Source organism: Lynx rufus, unplaced genomic scaffold (genome assembly GCF_022079265.1).
Source record: "Lynx rufus isolate CCGP_SWC_20201006 ecotype Redwood Valley unplaced genomic scaffold, mLynRuf1.p SCAF_18, whole genome shotgun sequence".
In the NCBI taxonomy this organism is placed as follows: Eukaryota; Metazoa; Chordata; class Mammalia; order Carnivora; family Felidae; genus Lynx; species Lynx rufus.
The window spans coordinates 277,316-297,219 of NW_025814832.1; the positions used below are offsets into that span (position 1 = coordinate 277,316).

General features: G+C 54.0%; 1 protein-coding gene across 1 annotated transcript in view; it reads left to right on the forward strand.

The window, feature by feature from the left end:
• Positions 1-2,786: 2,786 nt before the first annotated feature.
• Positions 2,787-19,904, forward strand: part of CAMKK1 (calcium/calmodulin dependent protein kinase kinase 1) — a 28,637-nt gene continuing 11,519 nt past the window's right edge. Inside the window, exons 1-10 of the mRNA XM_047080980.1 lie at positions 2,787-2,910; positions 10,191-10,592; positions 11,532-11,579; positions 12,028-12,081; positions 12,479-12,530; positions 12,786-12,919; positions 13,354-13,390; positions 14,193-14,214; positions 15,415-15,503; positions 18,960-19,159. Coding sequence (XP_046936936.1) covers positions 10,233-10,592; positions 11,532-11,579; positions 12,028-12,081; positions 12,479-12,530; positions 12,786-12,919; positions 13,354-13,390; positions 14,193-14,214; positions 15,415-15,503; positions 18,960-19,159 — 996 coding nt within the window. The 5' untranslated portion in view covers positions 2,787-2,910; positions 10,191-10,232. The remainder of the gene's footprint in view (positions 2,911-10,190; positions 10,593-11,531; positions 11,580-12,027; positions 12,082-12,478; positions 12,531-12,785; positions 12,920-13,353; positions 13,391-14,192; positions 14,215-15,414; positions 15,504-18,959; positions 19,160-19,904) is intronic.

Sequence of the window (19,904 nt, forward strand, 5' to 3'; positions counted from 1 at the left end):
CTTGGCTTTCTACCCTCTTCCCCAGCCAAGAACCATCCCTCAGATTTTACAAGACAGGAATTCCTTCTTCTTCCCTCTGTTCCTTCTCCAGTCCTACCTGCTTTTGCAACTCCTGCCCTCTTCCCTCCTGAATGAGCAGAGGATTCCTCCTTTGTATCCAACCCTTCTGTCTAGCCCAGAGGCCTCCCGGTAGAGGCTGCCTCTCTTTTCTGCCAATACCTGCATTTGCTCCTCCTTTCTGCCTCCTCTGGGCCCTTGTTCTTCTGCAGCTCTGCGTGCTCTCCCTTCACTGCCACTGTTCCAGAAAGACCCACATTTCTACACTTCCTTCTGCATCCCACCCTGTGCAGCTGGTCTCCAGCGGCCACCCCCACTTCTCCTAAATGCCCTTGGCAAAGTTACCAACAGCGTCCTTGCTGCCAAATCCAAGCAGACACTTCAGCCCGTATCCTGCTTGGCCTGTCAGCCTCTGACACTGTTGACCAAGCCCTCCTTTGTTAAAAGATTTCCTTCCAACAGCTCCTAGGACCCACCCTCTCCTGAATTTCCAGCCAGACCAGTACACAAAGAAAAGACAGTTTTCAATTGCAGCTTTGCCAAGGGTCACTGTATGTCCTTAGGCAAGTTGCTTAACTCTCCTAGCTCCTCTACAAGGCAGGGATAATAATAGCCTCTACTCAGGTTGGGGTAAGATAAGATATGTAAGGTGCCTAGCACAGAGCCTGGCACACCAGTAGTGCTCTGCCTCTCCATCTAGCCTCTCTTTCAATAGTGGGGTCAACTAGTTGTCCCTGGATATCTAGTCTACAGTGATGCTACCCTTGGTTCTTAGTTGGGTATGTGGCTGCCTAGAATGGAAACTGCATTTCCCAGACTCCTCTTGCACCTGGGTCTGGCCATGTGACTGTTTTAGCTAATGGGATAAAAGTGGAAGTATCATGTGACACCTTTTGGGACCTTTCCTTAAAAGAGAGCTGGTGCAGATCCTTTGCCCTCTTCTTCATCCTTGTCTTCATCCACTGCAAGGGATGCATATGTGACAACTGGAGCTCTAGCCATTATCCTGAACCATGAGGATGAGAGTCATACCAAGGGGTTGCTGGAGTGGAAAGGGTGTGGAAAGAGCCACATCTGGAAGGTCTTTGTGGAACAGAGCTGACATACTAGCCTTGGACAATCTTCTCTGAGGCTTATATGGGGATTTCTGTTACCTAAGTCAAAACTGATCCTACTTGGTACAGAAATCTTTCCCCCTTAAAAGCAACTGCTCCGTCCTTGGCATCTGCTTTATTTGCTCTGAGTTATCTCACCCTTTCCCATGGCTCTACTTACCATCAGGGGTCTTTTCTGACAACTTCCAAAAGTGTCTTTCTGGTCCAGCCCTCTTTCCTAAACTCTACTCTCACATATCCAACCCAAGTGCCATATCTAATTATTCGTTAGACAAACATCTTTTGAGCACCTACATGCTCACGATGTGTCAGACAGTATGCTGGGTGAATCAGACACAGACCCTGTCCAGAGGGGGAATAGGCAGGTAAACGAATGCTGAGTACAGGGCAGTCCCTAGGAGGGGCTGCTAAGCCATGCTGGGCAGTGAGGAGGTCATAGGGAAGAGCTCCTGGCAGAAGGGACATTGAACCAAGCCCTGAAAGGAGTTAGACAGGCAGGTGATTAGGACTGAGGTCATGGAGGTCTTGTTGAGACCTATTCTCAGAATACCAATGAGCCACAGAAGATTCCTAAGCAGGAGCTGAATGGAGAAAGACTAGTCGGAGGAGTGAGACTGGAGGCCAAAGAAGAGGCTGCAGCAGCAATCCAGGTGCAGCAAGATGGTGGCCTGAGCTAACATAGAGGCAGAGAGCGGGTGAGAAGTGGATGGTTTCCAGCCATGTTTAAGAGGCAGCGTCAACAGGACTGGTTGCCGGGAGGGGTAGGCTAGGGTGACTCCCAGCTTTCTGGCTCCCGACTGAGACAGGGACACAAGAGGCCAGGTTTGGGGGAGTGACATGGGGCTCTGTTTTGGGCAGGTGGTGGGGTGAGGTGCTAGAGGATTCACAAGGGAACTTTGCATGATTGAACCAAGAATTGGTGAGCAATCCCGAGGAGAGGTATGGGGGTGGGCGGAATCCCCAGGAATTGCCCCTGTGAAGGTCAGGACGTCCTATTGAGTTCTTTCCATCCCGTCTGCTCCAGCTAGGCCATTCCTGCCGCCTGTTCATAGAGCCCTTCCCCAAACATGAATCCAACTATGACCCCAACACTCTGTGATAAACCACTTCGCGTTTCCCCTACCCCCCACCCAGCAGAAGGCTCAAGTCCTGAGTCTCCCATTCTTGGCCTTTTTCCCTGGCGCCCAACCTCTGCCGCATCCCTCAGTCGCGGATCTCACTTTGCCCCTCACCTAGTAAGCACCGCGCATCTCCACCCCCAACTCCCCACCCGCGAAGCGCCCATGCCCCAGCCAGGCCGAGACGGGAGGAGACAAAAGGTTTGGGGAGGTAAGCACTCGGACCTCGCAGGCCCGGCTAAGAGGCCCAGACCGCGGCTTGGAGGGATTTGGGGGGAGCCCAGGCGGCCTTAATTGGGGCGACGCGGGCGTGAGGAGGTCCAGCCCCGCCGCAGGGGGAGGGGCCCCTCTTGAGCCCTTACCCGCCGTGGCCCCTCCCCTCCAGGAGCCGGGCAGGAGTCCCCGGCACTGATTGGGCGGCGCCGCGGGCGGCGGAGCCGGACCAATGAGCGAGGGCCGGGCGCGGCGGCGAGCGAGGGAGGGAGAGCTGTCTGGAGGAGCGGCGCCGGCAGTCTGAGCTCCGCGATCCCAGCCCTGGCGAGGCGGGTGGGGCGGGGCGCGAGCCGCGGGAGCGAGCCTGGTCGCCCGCCGGGCCGCGGAGACTGTCGCCGGGCGCCGAGGTAGGGGTCGGTGGGGAGGGGACCAGGGGCAGGGAGCGGGAGGGGACGAACACCTGAACGTCTGCTCGGCGGAGCCTGCAGGGAAGAGGGACGGTCTATGAGGCCGCGTCTAACGAGGGCAGCTGGGACCGCATCGGTGCGGGGATCCTTCCCCCTTTTGGGGGGCCGGATCTACTGGGTGCTTTCCGGAGCCTGCTTCTGTCGGCGCCGGCAGCCGGGACCGCATCTATGCGGGCGCCCCGCCGTCTGCGTCCCTTCCCCAGCTCTAGTCTGCGGGACTGCGTTCATAACCCGGCGCACTACCCACCCCCGCCCCAGCTGTGGGTGGGAGGCCGTATCTATGCGGAGTGGGCCCAGATCTGTGCACCCACGTGTGGATCTGCGCTGAGTGCTCCTCCTACACGGCCCTCCGCCGAGTCTTCCTGCAAGAGCTGGGGAGAGGCGGAGAGGGGGTGGATGAATGGGACAGATGTGGCGGGTGGCTTTAGCTGCGCAGTCCTCCCCTGGATGGAGCGGGGTGGAGGGGGGCGGCGAAAGCGGGCGCTGCGGCCTCAGGGGCCTGATAGGCACAGAACTGGTGGCTGGAAGGGTGCACACGTGCGCAGGGACCTGTGTGTGGTGTTTGGAGGTGGGTGTGTGTGTCACGTGGACACGAGTGTGCCTGTGTGTGTGTGAGGGGAGTGCATGACTGGATGGAGTGGTGTGTGAGGGCCGATCACATGGACGTGGACGTCGGCGTGCGCCTATCTGGGGAGGCGTCTGTGTGTGCCTTGAGGGTACAGAGGTGTGTAGAAAAGGTTGTGTCCCAGGTCACAGGACTATGTCTTGGTGGGTGCATATGCGGCTGTATATCTGCCAAATGGGCTGGGGAGTTGGGAGGAGCACGCAGCTTGTGTCCTTGAGGATGCACTGGCCCCCACACGGCCCTCACTCCTCATTCGGCAGATACAGATTGAACACCCACTGTGTGTCAGACTGTCCTAGGCCCACAGACTCTGGGGACCTCTGCCTCCTCCTTCGCCTCAGTACCCACAGCAGGCAGGGGGATCATTTTAAACCTCATCCAACTGAGTCATTCCCCTGCTCAAAAGCATCTTCCGGTTTTTGAGGCCTCCTGGTCTCTGTCCACGAACCCCTCCAAGGCCAAGCCCTGAGTGTCAGCCAGAAAATGGCTTTCTGTCATGCATAGTGAGAACTTCCATCCACTCCCCCTCTGAAATCCTTACTCAGTGGTCATGGAAGAGCTTACATGCCACCTCCTCCAGGAAGCCATCCCTGGGACCAGGCACGGCAAATGACTGGGCCCTCTCCTCTGGGTGTAACTCTGCTCGCCTGGGTACCTCTCACATGCAGAATCCCAGTCCAGCAACATTAGCCTTCTTGCTGTTCCTCAGACAGTGCGAGCACCATCCCACCTCACAGCCTTTGCAGTGGCCGGTTTCTCTGCCAGAAATGCCCTTCCCAGATGTGCACACTGCTTGCTCCCTCACTTTCTTCAGATTCTACTCAAATCCTGCAGAAAGGCCTTTCTGACCACACTGTAAATAGTACCCCCCCCAGCCCCTCACTCTTGATCCCCCTTACATGACTGTATTTTTCTCCATTGCACATACCACTTGACATATCATCTGTTAATTATTGCCTTTCTTGTTTGTTGCTTCTTGCCCTAACTAGAAATTAAACTGCATGAAAGCATGGACTTTATGGTTCACTGCTTTATCTCCCAACACCTAGCACAGTCCCTGGACACATATATAGCAGGTACTTATTGAATATTTGTTGCATGAATGAGTGACTCTGGATTTGGATCCCAGAAGTCTGTGTCTCTGGCTGTTCCCTAGCCTATGAGCCCCCAGTATGAGGCTAGGTCTCCTCCTCTTCTGTCCTCCAGATTCCAAGTTCCTGGAAGGCCAGGTGTGGGAGAACTGTGACCATATTTACATGTTAGAAATCTTCCCTCTAGCGACTGATGTGGAGGAGGGCTTGGGGTGGGTTCAGGGTATGAGCCTGGAGGTGGGGAGACTGTGTGGCAGAAGCAGTGGGAAAGAAAAGCAGAGATCTAAATCCTGATTTTGTAGGGGGTCCGACTTAGTAACCTCACCCAGCAGTGGGGAGACGAAGGAGGGCTCCCGGAGGAGGAGATATCTGAGCTATCCTCCAGCAGCAAAATAGAGGGAGGTGTGTTCCTGGCAGAAGGCACAACTTGTACAAAGCCCTGGCAGCGGAACAGAGTCTGCAGTTTGGGAAGCCACGAGTGGTGTGGTGCAGCCAGAGGAGAGAGTAAGTGTGGGGCTAAGGGAGCAAGGATGAGCAAAAGGGAGAAGATGGGTGATATGGAGGGCTCCCGGGTTTCTGGAGAATTGGGAAGATGATGGCATCCACCTCTGCGACAGGCACAGAGGAAGAGCAGACTTGGGGGAAGTGCCAAGTGGAATGGGGACTCTGTGGGTCTGAAACGCCCAGGAACATTGCAGAAAGGAGGCAGCTGGCTGGAAAGAGTGGGGCTGGAGGTGCAGACCTGGTGTGGAAGATGAGGAGGGGCAGAGATAGAAGGTGATGCCTGGAGACCATCAGCCAAGATGTGCTGAGGAAGCGCTGAGGGTTGCCATGCGAAATTGGGTGCAGGGCCCACCTCGGTGCTTGGGGCCTCTCCGGGGATGATGGGAGGGGACATCCTCACGGTAGGCATCCTCAAGCATGACTTGGCACTAGATGCCTGGGCCTCCCTCAAGGAGGACTGAGTCATCCCGGGCGGAGGCAGGAACTGCAGAGGGCACCCGTTGCCAGGGCCATCCAGACACTTGTCAGGAGCATAAACACAGCTCCTGTGAGGCAGCCTGGCGATGTCAGGGCCACCTTCTGAGTCTGGCCTGGGTGGCCTGACCACCTCCTTGCAGCTTTCCTTTCTGGACGGTGTTTGGATGGCCAGGGCCGTGTCTTCTCTGCCTGCATGGTAGCTGCTCAACCTAGCCCTGAGATTCTCAGCAGCCTTCCAGAACTCACAGTGAGGTCTGAGTGGTGCCTGAAGTCATCCCAAGAGGGGCTGCTCGAACATTTGGACAAAAGCGGGATCTGCCTGCTCTCTGGTACTCTGGGTCTCGTCTGAGAGACTCAGGTGGACGGGGAACATCCTGAGGAGGAAGCCAGGGCATCTGAGGCATCTGAGGCCAGGGTCTGCATGTTGGAAGTAGCCAGATGCCTGGGGGTGGGGGGATCCCTGAGGGGTTTATGTGCCAGGCCCTCCTGGAGCCAGGGGGCAGATATGGGGTTGTACGTTGTACATCAAGGCTCTCTCTCAGCGGCTTCTACATGTAGATACATCTTAGCTCCATATCACTCAGGCACAAATTGCTTCTCTAGCCACAATCTCATCTACTTCTATAGCCCTGGGAGTTGGCAGGATGGCAGCCTCTTGTCTGATTCACATATGAGGAAACTGAGGCTCCAAGAGTCTCAATGACTTTTCCAAGGCAACATGACCCAAGTCTGGGAGGACAGGATTACAGTAGCTTTTCCCAGTGAGAGAGGGCCTGAGTCTAGTCATTCTTGGCTACCAGACTAAGCTGGTTCCTGGGGGACTCTCCATGCCCATAGAGTCCTTGCTGAGCCTTGGACCTCGGTCCTAGCCTGTCTGTCCTTTTGTTTTGTTTTGCTTTAAGTTTATTTATTTTGAGAGAGAGACAGAGCGAGCGAGCATGTGTGTGCTTGTGCTCACACAGAAGTGGGGGAGGGGCAGAGAGCGAGAGGGGGAGAGAGAGAATCCCAAGCAGGCTCTGCACTGTCAGCACAGAGACCGACATGGGGCTCAAATTCACGAACTGGGAGATCATGACCTGAGCCTAAGTCAGACACTTAACAACTGAGACACCCAGGCACCCATGTCTGTCCTTCTATTTGCCCACATAGCCCCCATTTGCCTCCACAGTCAGTTGCAATCAAGTCACTACTGAGGCCTCAGCTTGGGGAGGGCCTTGAGAGACCTCGGTGGCCCCTCAGAGAGGGGTGGCGCCTGCCCAGGACACACAACCCAGCCTGGTGGACAGGTGACTGTGTGGGAAGTTCAGACTTGACCTTCTAAGATCAGGTTCCCATGGTCCCCGTGCAGCCACCGCCCCCCCCACCCCAATTCTGGAGCACGCGTACACGAGGACCTAAAGGCACCCAGTGCACGTTAACACATTTATCCACCTGTGTAGAGTTCTATCTCCATGCAGATGTGCTTCTATGTGTGGACTCCCTCCCCACCCACGCCAGACATACACATGACCCCGGCCCACATCCCTGCCCGTACAAGTTCTCTCACATGTGGCCGCACATTCTCTCACGTGTGGACACATGCCCTCAGATGCACAGCCTCAGGTGCCAGGCGCCGTTGCCCGGACATGAGGCTGGAACCTGGGGCCTCCCCAGTGCCTCCTGCGCAGACATGCTTAGTCACCTGAATTTGATCCAGGGAGGAGGGAGGGTGGAGGGCCTGACGTCAGCCCTCATAGCCGCCTTGTGCCGCCTGCACATCCATCTGGGCCACAGCGTGTCCTAGGCAATCACAACAACAGCAGCACAACAACTCACTTTTACGGAGCTTCCACAGTGACAGGCTCAGTTCTGAGACCGGTATGGACAGGATTCACACGTTTATGCCTCACAACTACCCAGGGAGGTGAGACTGCTATTAGCCCCATTCTGTAGATGAGGAAAACTGGGGCACAGAGGTGAAGTCACCTGCCCGTGGACCCAGACCAGGAAGAGATGGGGCCAGCAGCCTGGCATCAGAGCCTGGACCCTTAACCAGGTAATAGGGCCCCAGGGTGGAGCAGAAAGACTTCTGCCTTGGCTTTCTGTGTGAGCCCTTCCCTGGCCCTTGCTGGACCTCACTTTCCCCTCCAGAAAAGAAAAGGAAGGGCTTTAGAGGAAGCTGGCTTCCTGCTGGGATAACAGCCTCAGGGAAATCATATGCAAATTTTATGGGCCAGGGCCACCTGTGGCCGCTGCTCTTCAGGGGGCTGCAGACCTAGGGCCAGAGCTCCTGACATTGATTCATTCCCTACGAGAGACTGGGGCCCCGGGCTTGTTGGGGTCCCGTTTCTGACTGGGGACAGCGCTCTAATGATCCCTATGGCTACCCCTCATTCATTCAACACACATTTATTGAGCTTCTACCATGTGCCAGGCACTGCTGCAGATCCCGATGATCTCATGGAGACGAGGCAGACAAGAGCCCTCATCTATGGACTTTATATTCTAGTAGGAGGAAAGAGGCCTACAGGGTGAGGGTGACGGGCAACAGAGTGGGCCATCTACACGGAGTGGGCTAGGCCAGCCAAGCTTGGAGGGCTCCTTTCATCCTTGGCTTCCTCCTTCCCACAAGTGGCCTGGTTCCTGAAGCCTCCCTGATACTTCCTTCAATTGCATACACTCTCCCTCTCATCTTTTCCAGGGAGGACCCCTTAACGCTTCATCCCTACTCACCTCCCTCACCTCCTCCAGAGAGGCCTTCCTGATGTTCCAGTCCTACTCATTCTCTCACTTCTTCCAGGGAGGCATCCTTGATTCTCTGGGCTCACCAACTGCTTCCTCATTCCTCTAGGTCCAGCCTTCATGTCTTTTCCTATTGCCCGTCTGGATTCCCTTCCCCCTTCCTTTCTGCACGTCAGCATCAGCGATACCACCTCTGGGTTTCCACTCATTCAGCGCACCGTACCAAGCACAGGGCTTCTGGATGACACCCTTGCCCACAGTCCATCTCTAGGCAATCTGGGAAGATTGGCCCTAGGGAATCTGGGAAGATCCTGTGTCCATGGTACAGATGGAGAGGCTGAGGCTCAGACTCAGGAAGGAGCCCACCCAGGACCCCACAGTAGGCTGACAGGCAGGATTAGAACCCAGCCCAGGCTCCTCTGTGGCCAGTGGGCTCCAGTGAGCCCTACCTGCTTGACATCTCTCAAAGCAAGATGATGGGGGCACAAGGGGTGACTTACGTTCTTAAAGTCACTGTGTGGGTAGACAGGAGGTTACCACCAAACAGGAAGGGCAGAGGGTCAGGAGTCCACTCACTTCCTTTTCCTGAGAAGATGCTGAGTCTGGCCCAGGAAGGGGGAAGGGCACTGGGCTGGAGTGGGGCCACTGCTCAGCCTAGAGCAGATCAGAGATGGAGGCCCAGTCTGAGGGTCAGGGTTTAGCCTGGGGTCAGGGTTCAGCCCAGGGTTGTGGTAGAAGGTGAGGGCTGGGTTAGAGGTTAGTTTGGGGTTCAAGCTGGGGTCAGCCTTTGGCCCCGAGCCTGGTTTGGGGCTCAGAATGTAGTGGGGTCAGGGTGGGTGTAAGGTCAGGCCACGGAGAACATCTCAGTCTGAGTAGCTGTGACAAATATTTGGGGCACTCAAATAAACTGGAAGGAAAAACCAGGAAAAATAAGGAGTGACCTTTTAAATATTTATTTTTGAGAGAGAGAGAAAAAGAGAGTGTGTGCACATGAGCAAGGAAGGGGCAGAGAGAGAGAATCCCAAGTAGGCTCCTCACTGTTAGCACAGAGCCCCAAGTGGGGCTCGAACTCACAAACTGTGAGATGATGACCTGGGCCAAAGTTGGACACTTAATCAACTGAGCCACCCAGGCACCCCGGGAGTGACCTTTTAGTTTAGTGAATTCTCTCTTGACAGCCACCAAAGCAGCAGCCCCTCCCCTAAAGGACCCTCTCCTAGGCTTCAGGCTCTGCTGAGGCAGGGAAGGGAGTAATGGGGGATGGGAAACTCGCTCTGTGGTCCTGGAGAGGCCTTCCTGGAGGGTAAGTGACTGGTTTGGAGTATCAGGGAGGCCTTTGCATTACCAGTGCCCAGCTCAGCTTCCAGGCAGCAGCACTGGAATGCTCTGCAGTCCAGGGTGGGGCTGGTGACTCACTGGACTGTCTGCTGGAAGGGGCCTGAGCTGACCCAGGACTCTGTTTCTCCCATTGCTGCTCGGCCTCCAGTATTCTGCCCATGTCAGTCTGTCCTGCCTCCAGAATCTCGGATTCTCCCTGCTTCCCTGTGAAGCCAGCAAGGCAGATGTGACTATGCCCATTTCACCAATGGGGATACTGAGGTCTAGAGGGCTGCTGTGCAGCAGAGCCAGATGAGTTCCTGGAACTCCTTCAGTTAGCAGGGGCAGACCTGACTTCGGATGCTGGCAACTCAGGCAGGGGGAACAGGGAGGGCAAAGTCATGAAGGTGGGACCAAAGGGCCTGGAAATCTGACCTCCTTAGTCCATGCTCAGGATTGAAGCCTTCTCTGTCCTCTTTTTTCAGGTTCCCAGTAAGGCTGCACAGAGGACCCCCTTAACTGTGGCAATGGAAGGGGGCCCAGCAGTCTGCTGCCAGGACCCTCGGGCAGAGTTGGTGGAGCGAGTGGCAGCCATTGATGTGGCCCACTTGGAGGAGGCAGGTGGTGGTCCAGAGCCTGCCAGGAATGGTGTGGACCCTCCGCCAAGGACCAGAGCTGCCTCTGTGATCCCTGGTGGTGCTTCAAGACCCCCACTAGCCCGGCCCAGCCTTTCAGCCAGGAAGTTCTCCCTGCAAGAGCGGCCAGCAGGAAGCTGCCTGGGGGCCCAGGCTGGGCCTTATGCCACAGGGCCTGCCAGCCACATCTCCCCACGGGTCTGGCGGAGGCCCACCATTGAGTCCCACCATGTGGCTATCTCAGATACAGAGGTTGGTGGGGCAGAGCTAGGGGGTGCTCACAAGCTTTTAATAGTCCTAAAGGAAGATATTTTTCTTTCCGTGCCCCTGCTGCACAGCTGTTTAGCCTTTGCTTTGCATACCCCCAGAGTTGAGGAGCCTGCTACCTCACAATATGGCTCTTCCCACCAGGGAGCTCCTTCTGAGCCAATCACTGTTAAGTCCCACCATTCCTATCCCTAGGCCAGGCCTCAGAAATAGGCCCTCCCCTTGTCCCCCAAGAAGTTCTCTTAGAAATTTGAAGATCGATAGTATGTCCACCCTCCCCACCACAAGTCAAACCTAGCTTTAGCCCCCACTTCTAATCCTGCTTCTTAGAGTCTCCTCTGACTCAGAAGCTGCCAGCATGCTTCCAGTCTCTGTTCTTACTTCTGCCCCTCTATCCCACTGGCTCTGTTTTCCACTTAGATCTGACAGTGAACCCTAGTACCGAGCAATCTACCGATTGCAGAGGCTGAGCTTCTTATGCCTGAGCCAGGGCTGTGGTCTCGTGTCCCCAAGGCTTTCTTCATCTTTCTTGTCCATGCAGCCAAGACCTTGCATTCAGCTACTTCTAGAAATACTTACTTATGCATTTCTCACAGATTTAGGTCTCCCAGACCCCAGCATCCAGGCAGGAATCAGTGTATTTTTCCTTCACCACTTCCTAGGGAGTAAAGTACAGCCATGGCTCACCATTCATGTTTGCAGACATGAGTGTGCAAGCCCTCTTGTCCTTTTTTGTGGCATAGAGACCACCAAGTTTCCCCATCCAAACATGAAAGCTTGATGAGTTGGGGGGGGGGGGTCTGGGATTGAGGGGCCCAGAGCCAGGATTGGGCCCTGAACAGGCTGCTGAGGTGGGATCAATACTGCCTCTGGATTAAGCTTCACCTGATGCTTCCCTTTCCCCTCCCCCCCTCCCCTCCCCAGGACTGTGTGCAGCTGAACCAATACAAGCTACAGAGTGAGATTGGCAAGGTAGGACTGGGACAGGCAGTGGGGACTGTTCTCTTGAGGCTTTGGGTAGGCAGCCTATCAGGATCCTCTGCTTGGCAGTTCTTTCTCCCTGGGAATGTAAGGCAGAGCCGGGAAGGCCCCAGCTTAGAAATGAAGACAGTTTTGTCCTCTAGGAAATACCTAAGGTGGGGTGGGAAATGATTCTCCATTCCTGATTCCTTAGTTTTTGATGGAAGACAAAGAGGGTCTGAGGCAGCATAGAGCTGCATTGAGCCAAGCAGAGGCAATTACCAGGAACAGCAGTCCTCTTTCTGTCTGCCTGAAATGTATGCCTGCCGGTGGCCAGCTGGTGGGGGTGGAGATGGGATGAGGGGGGAGGGAGCCGGAGCTGTTCAGGCTCCCCATTCCCTGAGCTAGTCCTGGAGGAGGTTGCCCTGAACAGGCAGGGCTGACCGGTGCCTATTTCCAGGGTGCCTACGGCGTGGTGAGACTGGCCTACAACGAAAGTGAAGACAGGCACTATGTGAGTCTGGGGATGGGAGGGAGGTGTTGCCCCAGCCAGGCCCCAGAAGCCTGGGAGGTGGGCAGTGGCTGTGCTGGGAAGACAGAGGACAAGGCTGCCTCTAGAGGGAGTGGGCTCCTGTCCCTAAGGGAATGCAAAAGGAGTAAGCTTCTTGAGAATATGCAAGCAGAGGCTGGACCTTCTGAGAGGAGAGCTCCAGAAAGGCTTGTTGGGGAAACAGGGTAAGGCTTAGACTCAGATATGGCCACCTCCTAACCCAGCTTAACCACACCTAGGCCATACTTTCAGTTCTGGTGGCAGTCACCCACTGGTGATTGGACCTCCATCCACATGTAACCAGCCTGTTCTAGCTCCTGGTGGCTGCACACAAATGACATTTCTACCCCTCCCTCCTCAGGCAATGAAAGTTCTTTCCAAAAAGAAGTTACTGAAGCAGTATGGCTTTCCACGTATGTATCTATTGGGTCCTATGCTTGGGAGCTCCTTGCTTGGGGGCAGAAGAGGAGGACACCTCAGTCCCTCACTATTTTTTGTTAGGACTGGGGGTAGAGGTGGGGAAAGCATGAGCAAAGGCCTGGTAGTGGGGATGTGTTTGGTGGGTTGGGGACAAGACCATTGCAAGATTCTTGCTTGAGGCTGGTTGTGGGGCCAAGGTGAGGCCCAGCCTCCTGCAATAGAGGCTCGACTCCCCTTCCTGGTCACAGGTCGCCCTCCCCCAAGGGGGTCCCAAGCTACCCAAGGAGGACCAGCCAAGCAGCTGCTGCCGCTGGAGCGAGTGTACCAGGAGATTGCCATCTTGAAGAAGTTGGACCATGTGAATGTGGTCAAGCTGATTGAGGTAGGAGGCAGTGGTGAGTGGGTGGGAACTCAAGTCCTGTGAAGCAACCTGTGGTGCTTGGGGACACTCAGCACAGACCTAGGGTTCCCACCAGATACTCCTCCCAAAGTATCTGTGGCTAAGGCCTCCAAAGACAGAGCTAGACTTGGGGTGGCAGCTATAGGGAGGCTTTAGGGTTCAGTTCAGGCTGGTCTGCAATATTCTCAAGGTCTCAGTGAGGATAAGGGGCTGCCCAGAAGCAAGAAGTGATCCCCCAGTCATGGCAGGAGGAGAGAACAGCTGGATATCACTTGGTGGGCCAGGGTTGGGGGTCAGTGATTTTCGAGGTCTCATCTGTCTGGGGCCTACACCGTTCCTGCTCCATTGTCTAGGGAGGCTGCACAGCATACTGGGGGTCCTCAGGCCCTACCACCATGTCTGTTCCCTCTGACTAGGTTTTGGATGACCCAGCTGAGGACAATCTCTATTTAGGTGAGTGACCCAGCTCTTCCCAAAGCAGCTTACCTAGGGTCAGTCCAAGGGCTCCCCAGGGACACATGTGACCTTCAAATGGGCTGTATGAGCATGTTCTCAAGCCCTGGATTCCCTTGCCCAGCCCTGCCAATCCAAACTTAGAATACCCACATAGATTCAATAAATATTCCCAAGCTCCCACTCCACTGATCAGAGAGACAGTGGATCAAGAACGTGCACGAAGCAGGCTATGTGATATGGGTTCCCAGACCCTGTATGATAGCTCTGTGCCTCAGTTTCCTCACCTGTAAAATGGGGGATAATATATCTAACTCATAGGGTTGATATGAGGAGTAAATGAGTCATTATATACAAGATTGTTATTAATGTTGTTATTATTTAAGTTCACGGTGCCTGATTCATGAGTTTAGAGGCCCTCCAGAAACGGGACAGAAAAAACACTGGGCTTAGAAATTAAGGTCAAGGCTTTAGTCTTCACTCCCTGTCCTACTTGCCTATCTGCTGTGACCCTCAGGGAAATTCCTGCCCCTTCTGCAAGCCTCAGTTACCCACCTCCTTCCCAAGAAAGGAATCCATGGTGAATCAGGATGAGGCAGATCCATAGTAGACCAAAGTAGACCATACTTTCACCCATTTATTTCCTCTGATACCCTGGGACCCTTGTCCCATCCATCCCTCAAGTATGCCTGGATGCCTGACCCTCTCCTACCTTCCAGAACAGGGAGGGACCTTGGCATCACCTGCTTTACAAGCCTGGCTGCATCTTAACTTACTTTACTTTTCTTTTCTTTTCTTTCAGTGTTTGACCTCCTGAGAAAGGGGTGAGTTCCCCATCCCAATTAGGCAGGTCAAGTCTAATCCAGGCCTTCTTTTCCCTCCCTGTGCTCTTAGTCCCAGGGTCAGCTACTCTAGGAGAAAGTGGAGACCCAGGCCCTGCCCTTGGGGAGCTCTGATCTGGGGGGAAATGAGAGACAAATAGGGCAATTCTTTGAAGTCTGTTGGGGGTCAGTGAGGCTGGAATATTCAGAGAGTTCTCTGGAAGAGGGGGTGGGTTTTGAGCCAGGTCTTGAAGAACTGGAAAGATTTTGAGGGAGGAGTGGGAGAAGAAAGGAGTGTTTCTCAAGCAAATATGTAGAGATGGGGCTCTCACCTGGATTCAAGTCACAAAGAGTTCTTTCAGCTTTACAAGTTTATGAGTTGGGTGGGTGGGACTCCATTTGCTCCCATTTACAAGAGGGGAAGCTGAGGTTCAGAGGGGGTAAGTGGCTTGCCCAAGGTCACACAGTGAGTCTAATTCATGTCTGCTCTATTTGGCCTTCTCACAGTATTAGCAAAGCAGCAGACTTGGGGTAGTGGGCATAGGCCTGGGTGGACCATAGGCCCTAACTGTCAAGACCTTAAATACAGGGTATGGCTTGTGATTGCCTCTCTGCGGGGAGTAGGGGGCTGGGAGTAGTATGCCTTTAAGACTCAGAGCTTTTCAAACGTTTTTGACCTTCATCGAAGTAAGAAATATAAGTTTTACATTGTCATCCATCTCTGTAATTGAAACCAAAGTTTTACAAAACATTACATGTCTTTATCACATATGATGTACTCTGATAAATTCTACTTCATTAGAAATTTTTAAAAAAGCATTAGCCAACCACTAAATTAATTTCATGACCCTCTATTACGTCTGGACCTACAGTTTGAAAAACACTGCGGTAAATGGCATCTTTGCAACAGTTTGGTTATAGAGAAGTACTTAGTAGAAGGAATACCAAGCCAATCAGAAATTAAGATAAAGCTAATTTGAAATTATAATGATTGTAAGGGGATATCTGTGTCTATGTGTTTTCAATGTTTCATTATATGGGAGAAAAAGCTAATGTCTTGAGTTCTGGGGAGGTGTTTGAGCATAGAGGGCTCCCGGGAAGTCCTGAGGGGCCTAAATGGCCCAGCCCCTGTCTCCCTACCAGCTGTCTGCTTTTACTCATTATGATTCAGCTGAACACCCCTCCTCCCCTCCCTTTCTGTAGGCCAGTCATGGAGGTGCCCAGCGACAAGCCCTTCCCCGAAGAGCAAGCTCGCCTCTACTTGCGGGACATCATCTTGGGCCTTGAGTACTGTGAGCGAGGGTCTGCTTGCCCCTTGGAACGGGGGCCGGGGGGCCGGGGGGGGGGGGGGGGGGGGGCGGGCACCGGAAGGGTAGAGCCCGGGCTGAGCTAGCTCTTAGCAGTCCTATCAGTCAGCGCTGATCTGCCAATCAGTTTCGTTTGGGGGCGTGGTGTGGACTGTGGGAGGGGCCAGAACCGCCCGGATTGGACAAGGGAAGGGAGTGGTGGCCGATTTCGCTGGGTTTGCACCAGGTTGTTCAAGTGGAGCTGCGCCTTGGGTGTTCTCTGTATCTCTTCTGCTGAGTTATTAGTCAAGCTTAACCTTTCCGCAGGGCCTCAAGAGATGTAGGAAGGAAGAGATTTATGTCCAGCTGCTTGAAGAATAGTCTGTCATGTCATGCGTCCTGTGGATGAGGAAGGGTGGGTTTACTGTGAGGGCTCAAAGGTGATGAGAGCTCAGGAGGGAGGATGTTAGCTTAGCCTCTATCCCTGGAATTCACTTATTTACTCATTCATTTACTTCTTTTTTTTTCCACTTGCTTCTTTCATATATGAGTACCTACTAAGCGCCAGCTAGACGCCAGGAGATTGACAAAGACCCAAATGTGACCTCGAGAATCTCAGTGTAGCAGAAGGGACAGGAACCTAAGCAGGCAGATACAGTGCAGTGCTGGCTAAGGCTGGGGTGGCACAGGGCTGTCAGAGACTGAAGGGAGGCTTCCCAGAGGAGACCATTTGTGACCAGGGTCCTTAAGGATAAGTAGGAGTTCATCGGCCAGGCTTGAGGGATGGATGGGAGAGAGTATGTCAAGCAGAGAGAACTGCATAGCAGGGGCACAGAGGGGAGTGGGCATGTCCTATTTAAGAATGGGGAGATGTGGGGCGCCTGGGTGGCGCAGTCGGTTAAGCGTCCGACTTCAGCCAGGTCACGATCTCGCGGTCTGTGAGTTTGAGCCCCGCGTCAGGCTCTGGGCTGATGGCTCAGAGCCTGGAGCCTGTTTCCGATTCTGTGTCTCCCTCTCTCTCTGCCCCTCCCCTGTTCATGCTCTGTCTCTCTCTGTCCCAAAAATAAATAAACGTTGAAAAAAAAATTAAAAAAAAAGAATGGGGAGACGTAAAATCTGGTTGAAGCATGGGGTGGAGAGTGGTGAAACACAAAGCTGGAAAGCTACTCAGGCCGTACCAGGAGGGCTGGGAATACCTCCACGGAGGACTTTCATGACTTCATTCTGTCAGCATTGTAAACCGCTGAGGGCTTTGAGAAGGGAGGGGCATGATAGGATTTGCATCTCAGAAAGCTCGGCAGCTGTGTAGTGGCTGAATGAAGGGCAAGAGGTGAGGAAGGAGGCTTTTTCTACAGCCCAAGTGACAGATGGTGAGGCCTGGATTAGGGCAGTGGCAGTGGGGAGGAGACATGAAGGAGGTGAGGGGGGGCAGCACTGGATGACTGGCTGGTCATGGGGAGGGGAGGTTCCTCAGACATTGAGGGTTCTGGCCTGGTTTGGGGAACAGGAGTGGTGCCCATCTCTCTCAAATCTTAACTGGATTTATCAGGAGCATATTCTCTTCCTAGGGAAACAGGGTGAGGACCTATCTGAGGTATCAGGAGCCAGGATTGTCTTTATCTCATTTGAGCCACTCCACTGCCCTCTAATACTCTCTTTGCACATATGGGGAAACTGAGGCACACAGAGAGGAGGGCTTTGCAGAAACTCTCAAGGGTTTAGAGTTATGGGAAGGGGGCATTTCACCCTGGGTGTGATGAGTGATGGGCACAACCCTGTACCAGGTTGGCTTCCACCCCTTCCTGTCCTGGGCCCTTCTCTTCAGCTCAGTGCCTTTTGTTTCCCATCCTCTGTTTCCCCCATCCCAAAACAAGCTAATCCCATCTGGCTTTGGAGTAAAGTCTTGTCAAGACCCAGCTAATCACAGTGAAGGGCTTCCCAGAGCCCACTGGTCAGAACCACAGGTTGGACAGGCAGATGAATGGAGGCATCAGGTGCTGAAGACCTTCCTTGTCATTCTGGTCCTCAGAAGGGAAGATGAAGGCTGCCTGGGGAAGGCTCCATGGTCAGGGGGCCCAGACCTGATTCTTGTAGATGGGGCAAGTGTAGCAATGCAGGTATGAGAAGCAGTCACATCTGGAATATATCTTAGAAGTTGAGCCCATAGGACTTGTTGATTGAATAGGATGTGGTGTCTGAAAGAGAGAGGAGTTGGAGATGATCCTGAGGTTTTTGGCCTGAGCAACTGGTAATGTGCCATTAACCCGATAGGAAAGACTAGAGGAGAAGCAGAGGTCTTCTGTTTTGTTTGTTTGGTGAGGGATGGGGAGGGGGTTGCAGACAGCGCAATCAAGTTCTGAATTAGATGTGTTGTTGAGAAATTTTGAGAAATACATTAGATGTCTGCCGGACATCCATGTGGATAAATATCCCGGAGTTCAGGGGAGAGGCCAGGGTTTGAGATAAGAATTTGAGACCACTTTCCGTGGTCAAATACACAGTCCCTTGAGCCTCTGCACTCTGATGGGTATTGTGTCAAATCTCTTGAGTGCATCAGGCACATAAGAGTCAGTCACTAGAGGAACATTGGTTTGGTTGTTATTGTTGTGTGACACTCACTCCCTTTGCCCTTCATCTCCGCCTCTCCTCTCTTCTTTCCTCCTGCCCTTTCCATCTTCCCTCCTCTCCAACATCTTGGGGACTGCTGATCCAGAGGAAAGTATTTGCTGAGGTAGAGCCCGTAAGTGGGTGACTGTGGGGTAGAGTCAGTGCCTTCTCTAAGCTGGGATGTCTCTGGCCATCTCAGCCTGAGCTTCCCATCTTTTCCTGGCACTGCTGAACCCAGGAAGCAAGGTGAGCTCTCAGTCCACTGGAGAAGGCTGACCCTTACCCCAGCCATGTTCATCCTAGCAGTCCCAAGGCTTGGGATGCCCTCTCCCCCTGATGCTCTTCAGCCCAGAATCCCTAAGCCCGAGGCAGTACTTCTGCAGGATACCCCACTATTCCACCCTAAGTCCGAGGAGGAGGAACATTTCCGACCTGGCTGGGTGGGAGAAGAGACTGAGAAAAGGTTTTGACAGGCTTTGGGACTGCAGACAACATGGGGAGGGCCAGAGATGGCCTCTGGAGAGGCTCCCTTCCCAATTTCCTCTGACAGCCCCTTCAGCAAGAAGGTGTCTTGATTGCCACAGGGAGCACTGCACTTGGAGTCCAAGGACTCCAGTCCTAGCTCTGCTTCTGACAGCCTGGGCTGGCTGTGATGTCACTACTGCATAGTGGAGCAGAGGGCCCTGAGTTCTTTTGAGGTCCTCACAAGATGAGTGTGTGCATGGGCTAGGATAGCCCCACTCCTTCTCGCCTAGAGTTTAAGATGGGCTTCCCTGGCCAGGCGAGGGCAGGTGGGGGGGGGGGGTTCCAGGCAGTGGCCCCCCAGGCCAGCACTCAAGCTGCCTCTTTCTGCAGTGCACTGCCAGAAGATCATCCACCGGGACATCAAGCCGTCCAACCTGCTCCTGGGCGATGATGGGCATGTGAAAATTGCCGACTTTGGCGTCAGCAACCAGTTTGAGGGGAACGACGCTCAGCTGTCCAGCACTGCTGGGACTCCAGCGTTCATGGCCCCCGAAGCCATTTCTGATTCCGGCCAGAGCTTCAGTGGGAAGGTGGCTTCTAGGACCTAGGCTGAGTTGGCATTCAGGTGGAGGGGTGGAATGGTTTGCAGTGGAGCCTCATTTCCAACCTGAGGGTATCAGAGTCCTTGTGTCTCAGGCGCGAACACTGAACACAGTCCTCTCCTTCCTGTTTGCCTCCTGAAGTCTGAGAAACTCCCCATCTTTGGCTTCCTGTCATTTTCCAGCAGGATGGCCCCGGGTCTCCACTGCAGATATTTCCTGCCAGCTTCTCTGTACGGAGCACTGGGCTGGGCTGTGGAACAGACAGAGCCCAGATGGCCCAGTTCTCTGTCCTTCTGGAGATGGTGAAAAGAACAGGAGAGCTCGTGTTTGGGAAGAAGTTGGAGGCTCCTCTCAGACTTTTTGGAGATGGCAGGGTTTGAACTAGGCCTTGAAGAATGGGGAGGATTTGAGCATGAGATGGAGACCACAGAATGTACAAGAGCATTGAGGAGCATTGGGAAGGGGGCATGATGGGTCTTGGGCAGAGTTTAGAAGGCCTGGAAGTTTGTGCTTCCTCCTAACTGACAGAGGCAGTGGGCAAAGCTTTCTGAGCAGAGGGCTGCAGTTCCGTCTGTTCCCCTGGCCACATGCCTGTTCCCACCTGTGGAGTGATGCCTGCCTCACTGTGCCTCTGCCAGGGAGCCAATGGTCAGGAGGCATTTGGACATGTGTGTGGGTGTGGAGCTCAAGAGAGGTCAAGGATGTAGATAGAGATTGTTTTCAAGAATTTCTA